We start from the raw sequence: 19,546 nt of genomic DNA, 5'->3' as shown, positions 1-19,546 counted from the left end.
GGCCTCACCTCGGCCTCCTAGAGTGCTGGGATTACAGGCGTCAGCCACCGTGCCCGGCCCTTCACAGATATCTTTTGCTCCTTGAATCTTCCCTGCCTCCTCCCCAAAGTAAACACATATACAGATATGTTGCATATAATATACCTTGACTAAAATTTTATGGGCCATAAGGAGAGACTATATCCCTCATTAGAGAGTTAAAAACCAGAGTCAGATGTTATAACTTCTTGTCCCATATAGGAATTCTCTTTGCAACCCCATCATCAATGATGTGTCAATGACCACTATACCTTGTATATTCTTTCAGTCTAGCCCAATCTCGGTCTCTCTTATTTTGGAAAAAAAAAAAATCCTCCATTAAAGGGTGGAGAAAAACAAAAGTACTTTTCATTTAATATGATACATTCTTTTTAATAAATTATTTATGTCTATAACTTCAATGTTTTCATATGTATTTGCATACTATGTATAAGGCATTGCCTATATATCAAGATCATTGAAATTCTGTCAATAAGTCTGCAACAAAAGTATTATTACTCCCACATGGTGGATGAGAAAAACAAGACTCAGAAGTGTTAGATACTTGACCCAGTGTTATAAAGCTTAAAATACTAGCTATAAAGAACTGAATCCTGGATTTGGATTTAGATTTCTTTGTGCCAAACTATGCTGTATCAATTACTGTGCTAATGTTTTGTCTTTTTTCTCCAATTACATTTTTAGTTCACTGATGCAGATGGCATGGACAGAAATATCCTCAGGTTTTATAGCTGTTTAGAGCCATGAAATCCCCATTGATCCATTTCCTCTGCAAGATTTTCTACTAGGAGACCGTGAATCCAGGGGAGGGCACAGCACCTACTGTGGCTGCTACAGGTGTCCTGTCCTTGTCTCAACTGTGCTGTCCCTCCTAGGATTCTCTCTCACAGTCTCATGCTTTCCTTAGCCAGGAGGGATGAGCAGCAGGGGATGGGGAGACTGGGGTGTTTTGGTTGCTCTCAGGGAACACAGGGATGCACAGCGGATTCAGTGAGCCTGATTTAGGCTCATCTTCCTAGAAATATCCTGCAGCCATATTTGTTCTACTGTCTCCGACATGCCACAGTGGCACAGGGAAATTCACATGGGTGTATAGCAGGGCTTCATTTAGGAGGTGAGGCAGACTACACCTCTATTCTAGGGCCCCTACATATGTCTATGGCTTCTACTCCCATCCGCTTTCCCATTGTCACTAACCTTAAGTGAGGGATAAGTATCTGTTCCTTTTTAAATGCTTACATTATTGTCTTATTCCAATGTTCTTCTAACTGACTTGCATTTCTTTTGCTACCTAGAGAATTCTTATCTCCTCAAGATGAGAGGAGGAGAGGAAAGTTTCTACTGTCATCATTCATTCTTCACAATTTTAAAGTTTTGAGAATAAATTTTGACTTTTGGCATCAAAATTTTTATTTTTAGTACTTTTGAGTTCAAATTTCCTTTCTCCTAATTTATTTCTCTGTCATACTTTTTAAAAAGCTATGTTAAAATTGGAAAAGTCTTGTTTTTTGTTTTTTTTGGTATTTATACTACAAAAATCTATGCCAAGGGCATATATTACCTTTATTGATGCCTGCATTGGGGGGGGGTGGCAGTGGCTAAGGGTGGGAATAAAAGGAAGAGAGAAATATTAACCTCAGCTAAGATATAAAAATATTATCAAGCTACACTTTACTTGATTGCTCCTATGTTACTAGGCATGAAACATGATCTGGGAAATGAGCTTAGATGGGCTTGAAACATAAGAATCTTCCTTTCTTAGTCATGGTCCCAGTTAGCCCTGAGATGAAGGACAGGAAAAAATCCAATAGAGACCTCATAAAATGGGATTTATTGTTTTTATAGAGATTTTTTTGGGTCAAAGTCACTGAGGTATTAGGAAGCTGGGTGGGTTACCCCAGGCATCCCATAGTAAGGAAGATTTGAGAAAAGAAAAAAAAAATTCAGGAGTGTGGAGGAGAATTCAAAGGCAGTTATGAGCTCTAATGGGATACAGCACCTTAAATCCCAGAGAAGAAGTGAGAGGAGAGACATTTGGAGGAGAAAAAGAATATGATCAATTGGGCCAGAAAATAGTACTGGGTCATCTAGCAAGTCCACTCCTCTGCTCCCGTCGATGGGCAATGCACCTGCAACAGGACAGACATAAGACTGATGTCTAGGGGGCTCCTGTGCCACCTTCATGCCATTTCCCAATTCTACAACTTTCAACTGCATTTGTGCCCACATCCCCCTCTCACTTTCCTTCCCCCTGTACTGTGGCTTCAGCTCTAACAAATCTGAACCCTTACCTTCCCTTGTAGGGTGTGGCTCACAAGGGCCCTTGGTGTCTGGAGGCACCACCTGAGCGCAGGCCTTGGATGATGAAGACGGTGCCCAGCACGATGCCCACGAGGCCGACAGACAACCCCAGGGCACAGACCACAGTTTCTGTCAGCTCTGACATAGGGGCTGGAATCTGAGGTTCTGTGAAAGTGAAGTTGTAGAGGTCAGAATATAAAATGTGTTCATGTACATGTGCATGGGATGGGGTGATGGGTGGGGTCTCAAAGAAACCCTTGAAGTATGCAAAACAACTTTCGGGATATAGGAGCTAAAAGGCCAGATGTTCTGTACTTGACAGACAAATAGGCACCCAAAGTGGTGGAACTCATACATACCCCAGTGTTTCAGAAGTGGCTTGTCCAGGCCCCAGTGCTCCACCTTGCAGTCGTAAATCTCATCAGCAGAAGGGAGGAAGGTGAGGTAACTGATCTTGAGGAATGAATGATCACTCTTGGAAAGGAAGCTGGTCTCAGAAACACCTTCTGTGACTGAGTGCCCATTGCTCAACCAGCTGATGTTGATCACAGGAGGGAAGATGTTGTCCACAAGACAGATGAGGGTGTTGGGCTGGCCCAGCATCACAGGAGACTTGGAGAACACAGTCACCTCGGGAACCTCTGTGGTGAGGAAAGAGCACTGATGTGGATTTCGAGCATGTCTGCCCTGAGGTCCTACATAATGCTCTGGAGGAGCCTCCCACCAGCATTTCCCCACCTGATAGCCAAAGGGCCTTATTTACTTCTGCTTGGGAGCCACTATACATGGCCTCTGCTTTACTCCTGTGCCCTTCTCTCTGTGGGAAAGCTCAATAAAGAAGGAGGGTATGAGACCTCTCCTAGAAGGATTTAATGAATGCATAATGGGAAGGACCTTTTACTTTTCCTAAAAATCACATGGAAATACATGATTTTTGAGATGAGAGAGAATGAGGTTTTGGCATTTGCCATGAGAAGATCTGGGAACTTTTTGGGAAGAAGGCAGTGAAACCTGGTATGAATGGATAGATTCAGTAAAGAGAGGCAGGATGGTGGACACATACCATTGGTAGCAGCGGTAGAGTTGGAGCGTTTAATCACGATGTCCAAGTTGTATTTTACTGTAGCTATGTTTCTCAGTGCACCTTGTGGGTCAAAACTTGTAAATTTGCTAAACTCAGGCAGCCGCCAGACAGTCTCCTTCCTCTCCAGGTCCACGTAGAACTCCTCATCTCCATCAAATTCATGGGTGTACTGGCCAGAGGGGCCGTAAGACTGGTAGACGTTTATGCCATAGGAGGCAACGTGGTCAGCTGATAGGTGAGGGTGACAAGCAGGAAGGTGAAAAACCAGGGGATAAAGAACTTTATTGAACAAAGTGACTGAAGGAACAGATTTTCAAATAAAATGTAGGTTCTATCTTTTGCACAATTGCTAGACAAACTTCCCAGCACCTGCTTGAGCCTCCCCGCTTAGTGTTGGTAGTTGTTCGGTTAGAATCCAGTTTGTCTTCCCCACTCCAGCGTACGTTCCATGAGGGTGAATGTCACATGTCTAATTTCTGCTATCCCCTGAGCACCTAGCTCAGCGGCTGGCACATCACAGGCTTACAATAACTATTGTAATTGAACAAAAGAAGGAATGAATAAATTGTTTCAGTTTTAGCTTTCTTCCCCAGAGATTCAGTTTACTTCCCTCTGCTTCCTAAATTTTATCTCTCATTTAATTCTTTCATCAGTTAATAATAAATCTATTATACGTCCTTTTCTCTCAGGACTGCCTCAAAACAGGACACTTTCTACAAAGGGATCTCTTCCTTTTTTTAAACCAAAGAAAAGCACATAGGATCTTATTATTTTAAAAGAGTTTCTTCTAACAATTATAAGACATAAGAAAGAATATGACAAGAACAGCAACACCACAACAAAATATATAATACATAAACAATGCTTCCAAGGTCTCTGTCTTGTTAACAGTAGCAATCCTTACAGGAAAGTACCTGATTTCTTCTGCAACAAAAAGATGGAAGCTTTACTAGTTTTTGGATTTTGATCATTCCCTACTCCCTCCTTTTTTCTGAAGGAGGTTACTAAACTCCTACAGTGTTCTGAATCAACACTTACATTCACCTGAGGACTCGAGGTAAATTAAAGCCTTTCCCCTAGAATGAATGATGTGCCAAAGCAGACTGGCAGCCAGTGCAGGATGACTCCACCCAAATGAACCTAACTGGACATTTTTGTCAAGATGTATACGAGCCCTTTACCATTCTATCTTTCATTCCTTCCTCATTTACTGAGCATCAACAAGCGCCACACATAGCAGGAGACGAATAAAACACCAATCGGGCATGGTCTCTGCCAACAGGGAGTGCGCTGAATAGAGGGAGAGTCAGGTAAGTAAAGGAGCAATTACAATATACTGTGGGAGTCCTGCGATAAGGACATCGACACCTTTATGCTCCAACATCCTCCCCGAGTATCTGCCAATTGAATCAAACTACATTATCCTTTCATGTTCCCTGCTCTGTGCAGGGGCCTGTTTTTCTGTCTGAAATGAAGTTATCATTTAAGATTTCCCGGAGACTTCTTATTCATCTTGGGATCTCTGCTTAGTTACCATATTTTTAGCTAAGTCCCCTCATCAACATCTTTTCAAGTACATTATGACCTCCGACCCTTCTGTCTCAATGTCTTGTGCTCCAAGTTCGTCTGTTCTTCTTCCTGCATACTTTCTTCCCTTTCCAGCATGACTGCCTTGGTTGGTCACTTAACAGGCCTCCAACAAAGCCTCCTTGTCCTTTCAATAAATCTTCTTGACTCCTTTTTCAAACACGAATATATGCTATCATTCTTTTCATCTGGTACTTGTCTTGGGGTACCAAGTATTGCTGGAGGATATCACAGTACTGTGCCAACTGGAACTAAGTCACTTTTATAGTTCCAGCCTCAGCTGTGTCCACTGTCCTGCTCATCAATGGTTCTTCTACTTTCTTGCTCCCCATACTGTTTCCATCACTAGTCTGTGCACCCTCTGGGGAGCAGGTAGCATGACTTTTCCTCTGAGTCCCCAAAACTTAGCTCATTGTGTGCTCAAAAATGTGCATTGAATGACAATTGCTATTTTCGAGGATCACACAGATTTGGGGGAAGACTGACAGGCACACAGGCAGCAGAGCCACATGAAGGCCAGGATCAACCATGACCAGGGCGGCCTCATGACTTGCGAGCCCCACGCAGCGCCGCTTTCATGGGCCCCTTCCTCAGTATTAAAAATTATATTTTATGACAGTATTGGTATAAAGACAAATATAGTCTAGGCTGAATGAAAAGTTAAAACACTTTCTTAGACTCTAAAACTTCATTTTTTTTCTAATTTAAAAAACTGAAACATTTTCATGCAGCCCTACAATATCGCAGGCCCTCAGTACCGCTCCCGCTGTGCCTAACGGACAAGTGGAGCCTGACCAGGGCACTCAGGTGTGACAATGAGAAAGGAAACGTGGAACCGGCTCTACCAGCCGGAGCCACAATGGGAGCAGCCGAGGACAAGGAGCTGCAGAAGAGCAGCGCACCTTCCCTTTCGCTTCCCCTTTTAACCATTTGACTTTTCAGCTTCTGTTTTTGCAGACCCACTGCTCATGTCTGTGAAACAGCAGGGAGCCAGGGACGGGTCCTGCAGGAAAGAGGGGTAAAGGCATGTCTGCAGAGAGGTGGGGGAAGTGGACGCCAAAGGCAGAGGGGCCTGAAGGACCGAAGGACTAGGCTGTGCCTGCCCATTTCCCTTTCACAGCACGCCCTTGGACGGGGCGAAGAACAGGTAATTTGAGTTGATAATTTGAGAATAAAATAATTTAATTCACCAAGTTTTTCGTCATAAATTTCCCAATTTTAAAATAAAAACAAAGATACTCCTTACTTTGCTAAAGAAAAAATATGAAGCTATATCTATAATAGGAATAAGTCAAAAATAATAAGCAATGACATTCATATGTTTTCACTGTTTATAGAACATACCTACATACCCATTTATTTGATTATTTGTGAGGTGACATGCATGGGGCAGCTGAGATTGAGGACCACGTGGTAAATGACTGTCTAGAGACATCCAGCCCACCAGACTCCTCCACCCTCTCCCCACCTGTGCCCGTTCCCGTCACCGAGATGTGTGTAAGTCTGAGACGAAGAAAGAGGACATCGTTCTGTGTGTCTACACAGTATACATAATTCATGGAACTGTTTATCCCAAGATAGACTACAGGAGACACGAAAACTTCAAAAGTTGTTAAGAGAAATTTGGGAGTAATAGTTCATAAATATTTAATAGTGAAAAATACTCCACTCATGGAACATCCCTAATCTTTGAGGCAATCGAGATGGAATGCCATAGAGACTTCCAGGCTATAGTCACTGCATCCAATATTACAAACAGAATAATGTCCCTGGTGGACTCTCAACAGCACAGGAAGCAAAGAGAGTAGGTTGGGGCTCTGGTTTCCTGAAGGAGGAACAGCCATAAGTTTTAAATCTCTTAATATTGAAAAGGCCCCTGAGAAACTTCTGCTATTTCTCAGGAAATCTCTGTCTCTTTCCCCTTCAGTGTCCTGTTTTCCCACTCCAGAGCACATCCCTCGGCCGAGCACTCACCCACAATGTCTTCCCCTCCACAGGGGCCCACCGTGGTGGCCAGGGCCAGGGCCCCCAGCATCAGAGATGTGTGCAGGACCATCCTCTTCCCAAGCTGGTCCCAGCAGCTGCTGCTCTGAGTTGTAGAGCAGTTGTGAAGAGCCAGTCGAGGAAACCTAAAGACGCCCAAGCCGAACCCTGCCAGATCAGGTTTTGGCCAATCAGAAAAATCCTCTGTGGTGACGCTTCAGTTGCCAGTTGCAGAGTTTGCATTAAGAGGCCTGGAAGGAGAGAGGGGAATCCCCGGGTTGCGACGCAGCCTCCACTCAGAGTGGACCTGGGAGAATTTTCTATGAATGGAGGGAGGATACTAAACCCTGTGTCTGCTGGTGGCAAGGGAGTAGGGGTTTCTGAGCAGCGTCATGGCTAGATGAGGTCGTCAATACTATGGTATCCTTCAGGATTTTCTGGTTGCAACTTCCAGGAATAATTCTCTGAGTTGATTTCCCTCCTCGGAAGTCCCCATCCCCTGCCCTTTCTTTGGCTTCTACACATGGGTTAGCTGACTTTCTTTTTGCTTTTATGGCTCATATGGAATTTTCCAAATTCTGAGTTGACCTGAGGGTCTCTGCGGGTAGTAAAGCCACGTGATATCATTGCCTTTTCTACTAGTATAAATCCAGCTGGGTGAGTTCTTCTTCTCAAGCTCTCAAAAGCTCCAGGTGTTTTAGTCCAGGGCAGTAAAAGGGGTTGTGATGGCATGTGGAGCCGCTTTCAGTGGCCTTACATCTTTCATACAGATTGTTTCTTCGCGCTGAGTGATCTTTATGCCCTGTGCTCTGGTGCTGCTTGACTACCTTTAAAGGAAATTTAGGGACATTGATTACATTCAAGAAAGCTCTGGCTGGCTCAGTTACTCTTAAGATTTTTTTTTAAAATTTAAGAATATTGAGTCACATGTTGAGGGTAGAATGAGGGGAATTGCTGTGACTTAGAAAATTGGTTTCCTTTCTTTAAACTACTGCATCTTTTCATATTTGTTATCCTATAACATTAAAATTCCAGATATTTGTAAGGGACTAGGGCTTGAGCTAAAGTTAAAGGCAGTCATTAGAAAAAGACTTTTTTTTTTTTCAGAAGAATCTATTCTCTGTGTGTTATAGAAACCACAAGTTAATGAAGATTCCATTTAGAATCATTCTGTCCCTGTTATAGGGCCTTCTGAGTTTCTCAGCGCTCTGTCTTACCTCTCAGTGACTGACTGTAAAAAAAAAGGTGAGACAAAAAATGCCCTGACCTCTGGGAGCTTCCTGGATACAATTAACCTGGCCTTGGTGTTGCTGCGAGCTAGCATGGTACTCACAGTTAGGTTTTGGCGTTCTTCTGTTGAATGTGAACAATTTCATAGAACATCGGATTAAGACAGCTACTCTGTGACCACAATGCATCAAGACAGAAAACAAGGCCGCTCAGCAATCATGTCTGCACACACATAAGGTATGAACATCGTCCAAAGCACAGAAGTGACCGGGCACACCTCTCTCCTAGATGATATGAATTACTGCTGCTTCTTTACCAGTTACAGCTTTAGCCTCAATATGATCTTCCCTCCTCCTAGGTAAGACTTATTAACATACCAAATCATAGTATTACCGAATCCAATTAAGAGCAAAGTCCCTCTTTCTTAGATTCTCCTCAAAATCGCCTAACACTAGCCCAAAACTTACAATAGTTTAATGGTCAATTTAATCAAACTCTAAGTGTTGCTATGAGGATATTTTGTAGATGGCATTAAAGTTCATAATCACTTGACTTCAAGTAAGAGATTACCCTGGGTGAACTAGATGAACCGGATCCAATCAGTTGAAATGCCTTAAGAGCAGAGCTGACGCCTCTCTGAGGAAGAAGAAATTCCCCTGTGGACAGCAGCTTCCACCTGCCTTCCTGACGACGGCCTGCCCGGCGGATCTTGGACTCCCCTAGCCCATTCCCACAATTGCATAAACTAATTCCTTGCAGTAATTCTCTTAATATGTGTCTCCTACTGGTTCTGCTTCTTTGTTCCAACAACCTCTTAGTGAGAAGCTGCACGATTCCTCACGGTGCGTTTTCTCCCTCATTGCAACGAACAATAAAAGCAACTTGTGCTCCTGGGGTCTTTGCCTGGAGGCACTGAGAGTACCTCATCGGAAGGAGCCAGGAATGTACACACACTGCACTTGGAATGAAAAATTCCTAGGACTCTTTAAATATACTTATCATACTTTAATATTATTCCTGTTTTATAAAGAGGATGTTAAAGCTCAGAGAAGTGAAGGAATTTGCCCAGAGTCACACAGTGGTAAGTAGTAGAGACGGGATGCTATGAGGGCAAGCCAGTAGTCTATGTGCGGGGGAAGGTCTCCCTCTGTGTGGATTCAGAATCCAGTGCTCTGACATAATTAGGGTAGACATTTGACCTTATAGGTGGCCTTATCATGCTTTCCAGCCTCTACCATTGTGAGCCGAGAGGGTTTTTGAGGTTCCCCTTGAGATGTGCTCCCTTTACCATGTGACATCCTCCTTGCTGTGAAGTACATAACATGCTTTTATCTTTTTTCCTGTATCCAGACTGACCTGATTTGTATCGGGCAGAAATTCCTTACAATTTTGGCAAATGAACTAAAACCTTTCTTGATGGTGATCCAGAATTTAATCTGTTAATATTACAGTTAAAAAATTCAACTCAAATTAGGAAGTTAGATGCTAAACATGTGCGATTAGAACTGTACCTTGGGGGGAAGTCGAGGGTGCATTCTCAGATCTCACATCCTGTGGGATGAAGGGAGAGTCCACGCAAAGCAAAACCACTCACCAAGACAGAATGGAGCTTTCCATCTCTGACCTGGTTCTCTGTCTCCTCTTCCTGCTTCGTTCAGCGATAACACAGTAAAATTTGTTCTAGTTGCTTCTGCTTTCAGGTCATAATTTTAACATAAGGTAAAATTATCAGTAAATTAGACTCAGATGGGGAATGATGTGCCATTTTAACAAAAGCTTATTTATTATCTTTGTCTAATAAGGAAAATAAGAGGCCCTCTTCACAAATGAGTTGTGGGAATGAAATTTGGAGTTCAAAATAGTACTTTCTCCAGCAACTTTCTTAAATTTACATGCCGTTGATTTCCTAAATATTATCAACATAAATGGGATATGCCATTATAATTTGCATTATTATGAGCCCTTTATGACATTATTTAGACAGAATATATGTCAGTTCTAATTGACAGTTATAACAGTCTCTAAGACTGTGTATTTTCAGATTCTTTAGTTCTGACTTGCAATTATTTTGCCCTGATACGACCCTAGTTCTTACGCATTGGTGAAGTTTCACTATAAAGGCCAAGACTTCTATCCTGCAGTAGACGAAGGTGCTTCACAACAATAACAGGGTCTCGAGTAGCAAAACAAAAAGAAGATGGATTTTGTAATAGAGTATATAAGCATTCAGTATGGCTTTTAATTTAATCAGCTGCATCACCTCAGGCAAGTCACTCAAAACACCTGAGCCTTGGGGTTCTTTTCTATAAAACAGGGTGAAAACTATTGGGTAGTAGGTAATATGATGAAATAAAATTCTAAATAATTATAAATTATAAAGCTTAAATACAATCCAGTGCCTGGCAGGCGGCATGTATTCCCGAGTGACAGCTACTATATAGAGACAAATATTAATAATGACAATAATGCCATCATGCCTCAGCCAGGCGCAGCCTGTAAATTTCCTTCACTCATTTGACCTTGTCTCTGTGGCACTCCAGGCACGTGGGAGCCTGCGAGCCCCAGAAGCACTGAGAAATTGCTGGGAAACAGAATTTCTTCGAAGACTGTTGTGTCTGTCATATTTTTTTATATAACAAACTATTCCAAAACTTTATGATGTCAAACAGTGGCTCAGTATTTCCTCATGCTTCTGGAAGACAGTAGAGTGTGCTGGACCCACCTGGGCTGGCTTCATGCTCTGGCCGGCCCAGCTGTTCTCAGGAGGGCTCTGTCATGTCTCTGTGGCATCCCTTGGTTCAGCAGGGACTGGGGGCCTCTCCCCACATGGGCTCATCATCCAGCAGGCTGGCTGAGGCCTGACACAGGGAGCTGGAAGGCTCCCTAGGGCAAGAGAGAAACAGCAGGTCTCTAGAGCTTAAACTTGGAGCTCAGCCTCACTTCCACTGCATTCTGTTAGTCAGAGCACCAGCTCAAATCAAGAAGTGGGTTAACAGGCTGCATTTCTTGATAGAACGAGCTGCGAAGAATTTGTGGCTATATTTGCAACATATCACAGATATCCTCTGGCTTTTTGGAATATATAAATGAGCTTGGTGTGTGAGAGCTGGAGGCCTCCACATTTGAAATGAATTCCACCCACTCACCTACCAGTCATGATCTGATCTTTATTTATCCCCACTAACAGCACAGCATAGCTCTCTTGAGGTTTTGAACTAAGAACTGCTGAATTCCAGTATGACCAAGGTGCTATGATTTATTCTCATAAAAAACCTTATAGAATTTTACAGATGAAAACACAGAAACTTGGGGAATTGTAAGTAATTTTTTTATGCTTGCCAAACACATATTCTGGTTCAAAGTCCTGTATGCTGATACCAGTCACATGGTCTCTCACAATAATAAAGTTAGTGAAGCAGTCAAACCCTGCAAAGACAATTCTGTTTGTCACAACCAGAACTAAGATGAAATCCACCCCTCAAGTGCCCACGTCCGTGGTCAATGTAGACACCATGGAAGTCTGTTGGTACGTGTTTTCACTGGCAGGGAGTGTAGGGCCACAGAATTATTAATGCTGCATGTCCCTGCCAACCACTGACTAGGAAGTAGCCTTAGATCCCCAAACTACAGAAGTAGCTGAGAAATTATTGCCTCCATAGAAAAGAAAATACATGCTCAAAAAAGCAAGTGCTTTTGAAAATTAAACAGCATAGTTGAGAAGAGAGTAATTGTAAACCAAGCAGTAAGTTCAGTAAAAGAGAAGGCGTTCTTGATTAGTCTTCATCGTTCCTATTGACTTTTAGGATCATATTGCTGATTTTAGAATTTCACGTGGCATTTGGTTTATATTACGTCTCCATCTAGGATGCTGGACTAATGCTTCATTAAACAGTTAAATGTTACATTGAATACATTGGTAAAGTTCTTTCACAGTGGTCGTTTCTTACATGTTGACATTGTGAAGAGAAACACTTCTCTACACACAGTAGCTCTATTCCTGTGGGTGTTCTTAATAGCTTTGTTTTCTGGAAACAAGTGATGCTGTCCTACGTCTGGTCCTTACTGGCTGGAAAGAGCGTATTCAGTGCCAAATGCTGTCTCACGTAAACACAGTGTCTCCAAAGACTCTGTCAACAAATTCTGGTTCTTCTTAGGCTCTCTTTATGGTGAAGAGGTGGTGACGGGCTGGGAGTTGAGCAAAGCAAGGCAGGACTGCAAATTCCCTCTGTGTATGTGTGTGTGTCCCCCGGTGTCCTGAAACCTATCTCTAGGATTTAACTCTTTACACCAAAACTATAATTACTAATATTGTCATCAGAGATAATGGAAGAAATCATCTCCACAAAAGAAGAATTAAATATTATAAAAAGAAACGGAGTACTTTTGAAAATTAAGCAATATAGTGTAGAAGAGAGCTAATTATCTTTAAAGAGTTGTTCAGTACCGTGGCAGGCTTAGATAGATTTGTACACACAGTCATTGACTTTTAGAAATCTAATATCAACTTTTAAAATCCCATGCAGATTTTGATCGAAACTGTATTAAATCTATCTACTACCTTCTTGTCTATGAACATCATAATCTCCTCTACTTATTCATCTTCTTTTGTTGTCTCTAAAAGTTTTACAACATTTTCTCTGATGATTTTTTATATTCCTTGTTAAATTTCAGACTTAGTATTTTATATTAATTTGCCCTTGTTAGTGGATACTTTTTTCCTTTCCCTGTTACTAAATATTTTTTCTTGTAGCATTCATGGCTTAGTTTGCCAGAGACAAGTGATGCTGCTTCCCATAGGGTTATAATTTGCTGAAAAGAAAAGTATCCAATGTCTTATTTTGGTTTCACTTAAACGCAGCTTCTGCAAGGGCTATTTGTCACCAAAGCCTGACTAGAGGGAGTGGGGTTGTGGAGATTCAGGGTGAGGAAGTGTAGACACTTAGCACACGGATGTCCCTTTCAGGGTGCTCCGCTTCTCAGTCTGGAAAAAATTGTTCCATAAACAAAGAGAAGTGAAGGGCCCAGCAGTGAAATGGAGGGACAAGGATTACCCTATGCTTTGAGTCGCTATCAGGTGTTGGAACTTAAACCAAGGATGAGTCATGCCCGCGGGTCTGTAGGGAAAGGGCAACTATAAATAGCGGCACCATAACGTGTTTTCACTTCTGGGATGCAGAGGATGCCTCATGTCCTCATGTGCACTCAGGCTCAAGTGAGTTTCAGGATATGCCAGTTGAGTCTTACGGTCTCAGCACAGCTTACTAAATTGACAGCAAGCCTCCAAACCAACTGTGAGTTTGGTTGGCCTCTGGTGTGAACCTGTTATTTGCAGTTTGAAGTCAACCAAAATTCTGGGTTGTATGAGCTGTGGAAAGGAAGTCAGGGTGGGAGTGCGGGGATGGACCCAGCTGTTTCCCCAGATGTCTGAGAACAGGTTAATTTCCTAGAGGTAGTTAAGGTAAAACCTACCACAAAATGTCTGTTTCTCTCATATGCCTTCCTCCTCCCTATTCCCACCAAATATGAAGAAAGTCAGGCTTCTTTTGGCTTTTGACGCTGAGACTTTCTTTCCAGATGCGTTGATCTTGATCAGCCAGGCTGGTGAGGCAATTAAGGCTAGTTGCCAGGTTACCTTCCAGCCATGATGATAATAATCATTAATGGTAATGATAATAGTAATGCCTGATATTTACTAAGTGCTTACTACAAGCCCGAACACTCTTCTAACTGCTTTTACTATACTAGGATTAACTGCCTCAATTTTGAGACTGGTACCATGAAGGAGCAACTCTTGTGTCATTCTCTCCCTTCCCCATTTTACCAATCAGGAAACTGTGGCATGGAGGAGCCGGACAGCCGCCCAAGGCTTTCAGTAAGAGCTGCAGCCAGGATTCAGACCCAGGCAGTCTAACCTCAGAGTGCCGTGCCAGAGGGACAGTTGTGCTACGCTGTGGCCCAGGAGGGGATTTATGCCTCACTTCCCCTCGCAGGCACTGGACCGTTTGTTAAGCCGCCCACTTAACTCTTCTAAAGAAGTAACTGCATACTTCTGGCCACTTACGCCCTCAACTGTCTTCACCTGAGGTGGGAATTTGCATTTTTGCAGCCAACCAAGCCTTTCTCTGTGGACTCCCCATGGGCAGAAAAGGGCTCTTTCTTACCTCTTTGCTTCTCACGCCTGACAGGGGTGGGTCTGCCCTTATATCCTCAGAGATTGGTCCCAGGACCTCCCTGGCTACCAAAATCCACAGGTGCTCAAGTCCCTTGCATAAAACAGTGTAATAGCCCATATGTGTGGGTTCCAATCCGTGACTGTTTGGATCTGCATTTGCGAAACCTGTGGATAGGGAGGGTCTACGGTATGTGACTCATGCACAGATAAACACTTCTGGGCTGTCATTTATCTGTAGATTAAAGAGATGATATACTTTGGAGTCTTCATGATCAGCTGAAGATTCTGAACTTTTATTCAGTCAGACTTACTTAGAAATATTACAGGTTCAAACACATTGAGGCTAACAAAAGTTTTCGCTTCATCAAAAACCAAAGAAACATTCCTGAGCTGAGAAGATGGCTAAATGGCTCCGAAGAGTCAGGGCTTGCACCCGACCCCAGAAGTTCCAACACAGACTGGAAATCTTCTGAAAATTTCCTTCTCCAGGGAAAAGAGTGTGAATCTCTGTAGTTCTCTTCTGCCTCTGTTCTCCTGAGTCCCACAGGGTTCACGGGTTATAAGTTTGGGGGAGTATTCATGTCTTTCCTTCTCTTTTGTTTGTCTGTGAAGTATGACAAGGTCATTGTGTTAGTTCCATGAGGCAAATGGATTTAACAAAAAGAACACTTTGGCGGTAAATGAGAAGTAGAGGTGACTAAAGATGTGTAAACGGACTGAAAGTGAACTTGAGAGCTCGGCTAAGAGTGGAAGCTTTCTTTGTGACCATGACCCCAGGGGGCCAGGAAAGCCTGCAGGAGAGGGAAAAAGGTGAGAACAGTCACTTCAGGGACAGCTTGGGCACACTAAGTTCAGAAATTCTACACGTGTAGAATGGAAATGTTCCACAAATTTCCCTGAACTGAGATTTTCCAAGGCTACTCACCTTAGACCTGGGGGCCATAGTAACACTATTGGGAGGAGAAAAATGTAGTAGTTCTTCAACCACCTAACTCTAGTCCCTTGAGTGTCATTAATGTCCTTCCTGATTTTATAAATATAGACATTGATATAGATACAAAAATTTTATAGAGTTGGAATTTTAATCTCTGTAATATCTTTTTTTACGTAATCTATGGTAGATGATTTCCTAAATTACTGAATAGTCTCATAAAGTCTTACCTTTAGTGGCTATAACACATCATAATACACTTGAAATGGTATTTAAACATTTACTTGGGGACATTTAAGAAGATTAATTGAAAGATTATGTGTAGAACAGTTAACCTCTGTCTCTCTTCTATCTTTTTTAATGGGAAAATATAAAATTTTTATTCTCTTACTTTTTCAAAAGAAACATAAATGTTTAAACAAAGTAAACATTTGAGATGATGCTGTTCTGTATTCTATTGATCATTTCACAAGTTTGTTTCAGGAGACATTCCTCTTTTCCAATTATTAGAGTGCCAATTCAGGAAAGATTCTTATGTTAATTCCAAAGTTTCCATTTTGAAATGTGTGTGTGTGTGTGTGTATGTGTGTGTGTGTGTGTGTGTGTGTATCACTGGAAAATTAAAAATTTGAAGCCATAAAACTATGATTGGATATGAGAGCTATATTAACAAAAGCTATTTTTGCTTTTTGAAATACTCTAATTCATTGCCATAGCATGTAATCTGCTTTTTGGCTTGAAAATTAGTAAACTCAAGGTGAAGCAGCTAATCAGTGGCAGGGTCTGAAGAAGTGTCACATGTCCTGACTTATAGGCCATTGCTCTTTGGACCACATCCCATGTCCACCAAAGTTCTATTTCCAACTGCATCTAAAGTGGAACCAGAACAAAACATAAACATGACGTTCCACATCTTCTTCCCAGATGACAACATTGGGATGTAAAATACACTTTTAAATGGTGTCACATCCCCCATCTCTCTTCTACCCCCTGACCTGTAGCACATAGATTGTGGCATCTGTCCCCTCAAACAAAATACTTGACGTTTCCTTTCGGGAGAAATTGAACGGGCCCAGAGAAAATAATTCCACATTATGACCCTGATGGTCCCTCAGTGCAGGAGTCAGACCCTGAAAGATTAGCCCCAAATTCCTATCAAATTTCATCTGATCTCCTTGAACCCAGGACCATTTTTTAGTCGCTTCTAAATGTGAAATAATATCAAAAAACAGAAAAAAATTTGAGAAAGCAAGAGAGATCAAGAAACAAACAAACAAAAAAGTAAGATAAAGTAGATAATTCAGGAGTTAAAGATAGCTTTAAAATATGTACATAAAAGGAAACAAAGCCAAACAAAATTTTAATTATCATTTTTACAAAGATTGGAGAAGGCAATCTCTTCATAAAACAAATTAAATTGCTACTGATCTTTTCTCCCTCGGTAGAACAACAACAAAACCCTTTTGAAAATTAACAATGTAGGAAAAAGATAGCTATGTGTATTATATTTATCATAGACTTTTAGAACATTTATTAATTTTTTAAATCGCGTGAGGATTTCGAATAAAAATTGTTTTAAATCTGTAGGTTATATCTCCATCCAACTTCATGATTTACTAGTTTACAATTTGTTTTCTTTTCAGTAAAGTACTGTTTTCATTTTCAATCCATTCTATATATTTCTTATAAAACTTATTCTTTGATATTTTTATTGTTCCTAATTTAATGGAATTTCTTCCCCTCCCCAGCTTTGTGTATGCCTTCTTAACAGTTTAGTCTGCCGGAGACAAATGATGCTGCCTTTTCTTCTTTGCCTTATTAGTACTTAATGATATATTACAGTTTCATGTTAGTGTGGTTTATGCAAAGATTTATGTCATTTTACTTCCCCTTCAACCACAGCCCTGGTCTGATAACCACTTCCTATGCCCAGACAACTCATTTCCTACAAGCATCAAATATGCTATTAGCTTCTCTTAGGTTCTCAATGTAAATTTTAGATAGCAATATATTCTTTGGCAAATCCTCCAACAATCTTCACACAAGATGTGAAGAACATGAGAACAAACTACCTATAAGTAAAGATATCAAAAGAATATAGTTTGACACTCCCAGCTGTGAAGGCAATTTTCAGGAAGGCATTATTCTACGGGATGCTTTCTGGGTATGGTAATCCAACATATTAGTAACTACATTGTAGAAGTTTCCCCAAAAGAAAAAAAGTCAATGGAAAACCCATGGCTGTGAGGAGGATCTGAAATTGTGCGGTATGACAGTGAGTGTGGCTGCACTGCTCTGGGCCAGCCACACCGTTAGGGCCACTGTCTCAGTGCCTGAAGGAGACTGGGCTTAAACAGACAGGACTGCTTTTCCCGGGGGCTGGATCTGCAGAGCTCACACTTGAAAAGAGCCTGGAACCCAGCGGACTGCCAGCTCACGCTCAGGGTCCGGACAATAAAAGATCCCCCTGCCAGAGGCCTGTGCCTGGAGCCCTGTGCAGATGCTGGGCCATGAGTAAGGGCTCAAGCGTATTTTCTGGAACAGGACTCATCAGGGCTTGGGCTAAGTTAGCCAGCACCCTCCTCTTTCTCACCCCGTTCAATGGTAAATCTGATAAATCAGCCTTAATTTCCTTTGTATTATATAATTTGCTAAATATGATGTTTGATAATTTCGGCCAAGGTGATGCAGTCACTGACTGAAGAGCAGCGTGTAGTGGTAACATGAATATGAGAATAAGATGAATTGATATGCAAATTTATCAGTGACAGGTAATGTGTCTCACTACCCATTTACATACATGCTCTATTCTAGTACTAAATAAACATATACAATATTAAGACGTTTATAACAAGATTGGTACCACAAAATGCTCATTTTCAGCTTTCTTGCATTTTTTCTTCTCTAGTTCATTGTATCTTGCTCACTTGTCATCACCAAGTAAACTTCTAAATTCTATAATCTTTCTTCTAGTAGATTTCTTGTATCTAAATATTAGTTAAGACCAGGAATCCTTTTTGACACTTGGACGTTGAAAGGAAGCATCTCTCTATTCCCTCCTCTACTCACGCATCTTCTTATCAAGTGGAGAGTCTGGGGGTCACAAGACCACATGGCAATAGATAAATTTCCCTGCTAGCTATCTCAGTTATTGGTAACTACTTAATATGGGAGTCCTCACCATGGGGAAGATGAAGGATGTGACTGTCCTTGTGGGGCTGGTCATGGGAGATCGGCTGCACTCTACCAACTGATTTTGCGAAAGGCAGTGATGTCTTACCCCAGGGGTCCCCAGTCTTTCTGGCACCAGGGACTGGTCTCATGGAAGACAATTTTTCCACAGACGGGGGGTCGGGAGGCATTAGATTCTCATAAGGAGCGCACAAGCTAGCTCCCTCACATGCACAGTTTACAGGAGGGCTCCTGCTCCTATGAGAATCTAATGCTGCCTCTGATCTGACAGGAGGCAGAACTCAGTTGGTGATGGCTGTAAATACAGACGAAGCTTCATTCGCTCACCAGCCACTCACTTCCGCCTGTGTGGCCCGGTTCCTAATAGGCCACAGACCACAGTCTTACCCTTCTCTGAGCATTTGACCTGAATGCCTCCTGCATATTAGGCCTCTGTGGCTCCCTGGCGGATGGTGAAGGGATGCTGAGAGTGATTCTGAGAGCCTTTCCCACAATCGAATTCTGATCATTTCTATTTATCTTTGCTATTATGACCTATCCCTCTCTCGACATCCTTGTTCATGTCTCCTGGTCCACATACAGCATGTTCCTTTAGAACATACACCTAAGACTAGAATTTCTGTGCACTGCATGTGTATTTACAACTTTACTAGTTATAACTGGTTGTATGAATTTATACCCCCACCAGCAGTGTGTAATTGTTCCTACTAATGAACTTCCTTGCCAATGAAGTATTGTCAGACTTTTCATTTTGCCCATCTGTTGGGCAAAATTAAGTGGGAATTAAGTGATAATTCCTAATGATTTGAAAATGCATTTTTTCTGATTACTAATAAGGTTAGGAATATTTTCACATGTGTATTGGCCTGCTGTGTTGTCTTTTTATAATCTAGTCCTCAGCCCTAGAGTGGCATTAAGCTCTTTGTTACATTTATTAATATAAAAATGACGTATGTATAGTTAGAAATAAGTTTATAGGATTTAAATTTTAGTTTTAGTTTCAATTTCTTATATTGTACGTACTAAA

At 41.7% G+C, this 19,546-nt stretch overlaps 1 protein-coding gene across 1 annotated transcript; it reads right to left on the bottom strand.

Moving 5' to 3' along the window:
- Window positions 1–1,847: 1,847 nt before the first annotated feature.
- Window positions 1,848–7,194, bottom strand: LOC123631798 (HLA class II histocompatibility antigen, DQ alpha 2 chain). Its single transcript, XM_045541783.1, has 5 exons — window positions 6,986–7,194; window positions 3,404–3,652; window positions 2,700–2,981; window positions 2,331–2,505; window positions 1,848–2,168 (listed from the first exon to the last, which is right to left on the bottom strand). The coding sequence occupies exons 1-4, from the start codon at window positions 7,065–7,067 to the stop codon at window positions 2,351–2,353; spliced, it is 768 nt and encodes a 255-aa protein (XP_045397739.1). The 5' UTR covers window positions 7,068–7,194; the 3' UTR covers window positions 1,848–2,168; window positions 2,331–2,350.
- Between the last annotated feature and the right edge of the window lie 12,352 nt (window positions 7,195–19,546).

The sequence above is a fragment of the Lemur catta genome, chromosome 2, assembly GCF_020740605.2.
Source record: "Lemur catta isolate mLemCat1 chromosome 2, mLemCat1.pri, whole genome shotgun sequence".
In the NCBI taxonomy this organism is placed as follows: domain Eukaryota; kingdom Metazoa; phylum Chordata; class Mammalia; order Primates; family Lemuridae; genus Lemur; species Lemur catta.
Note: the sequence above shows the minus strand (reverse complement) of the source record. Positions and strands in the feature narration are given on the sequence as shown.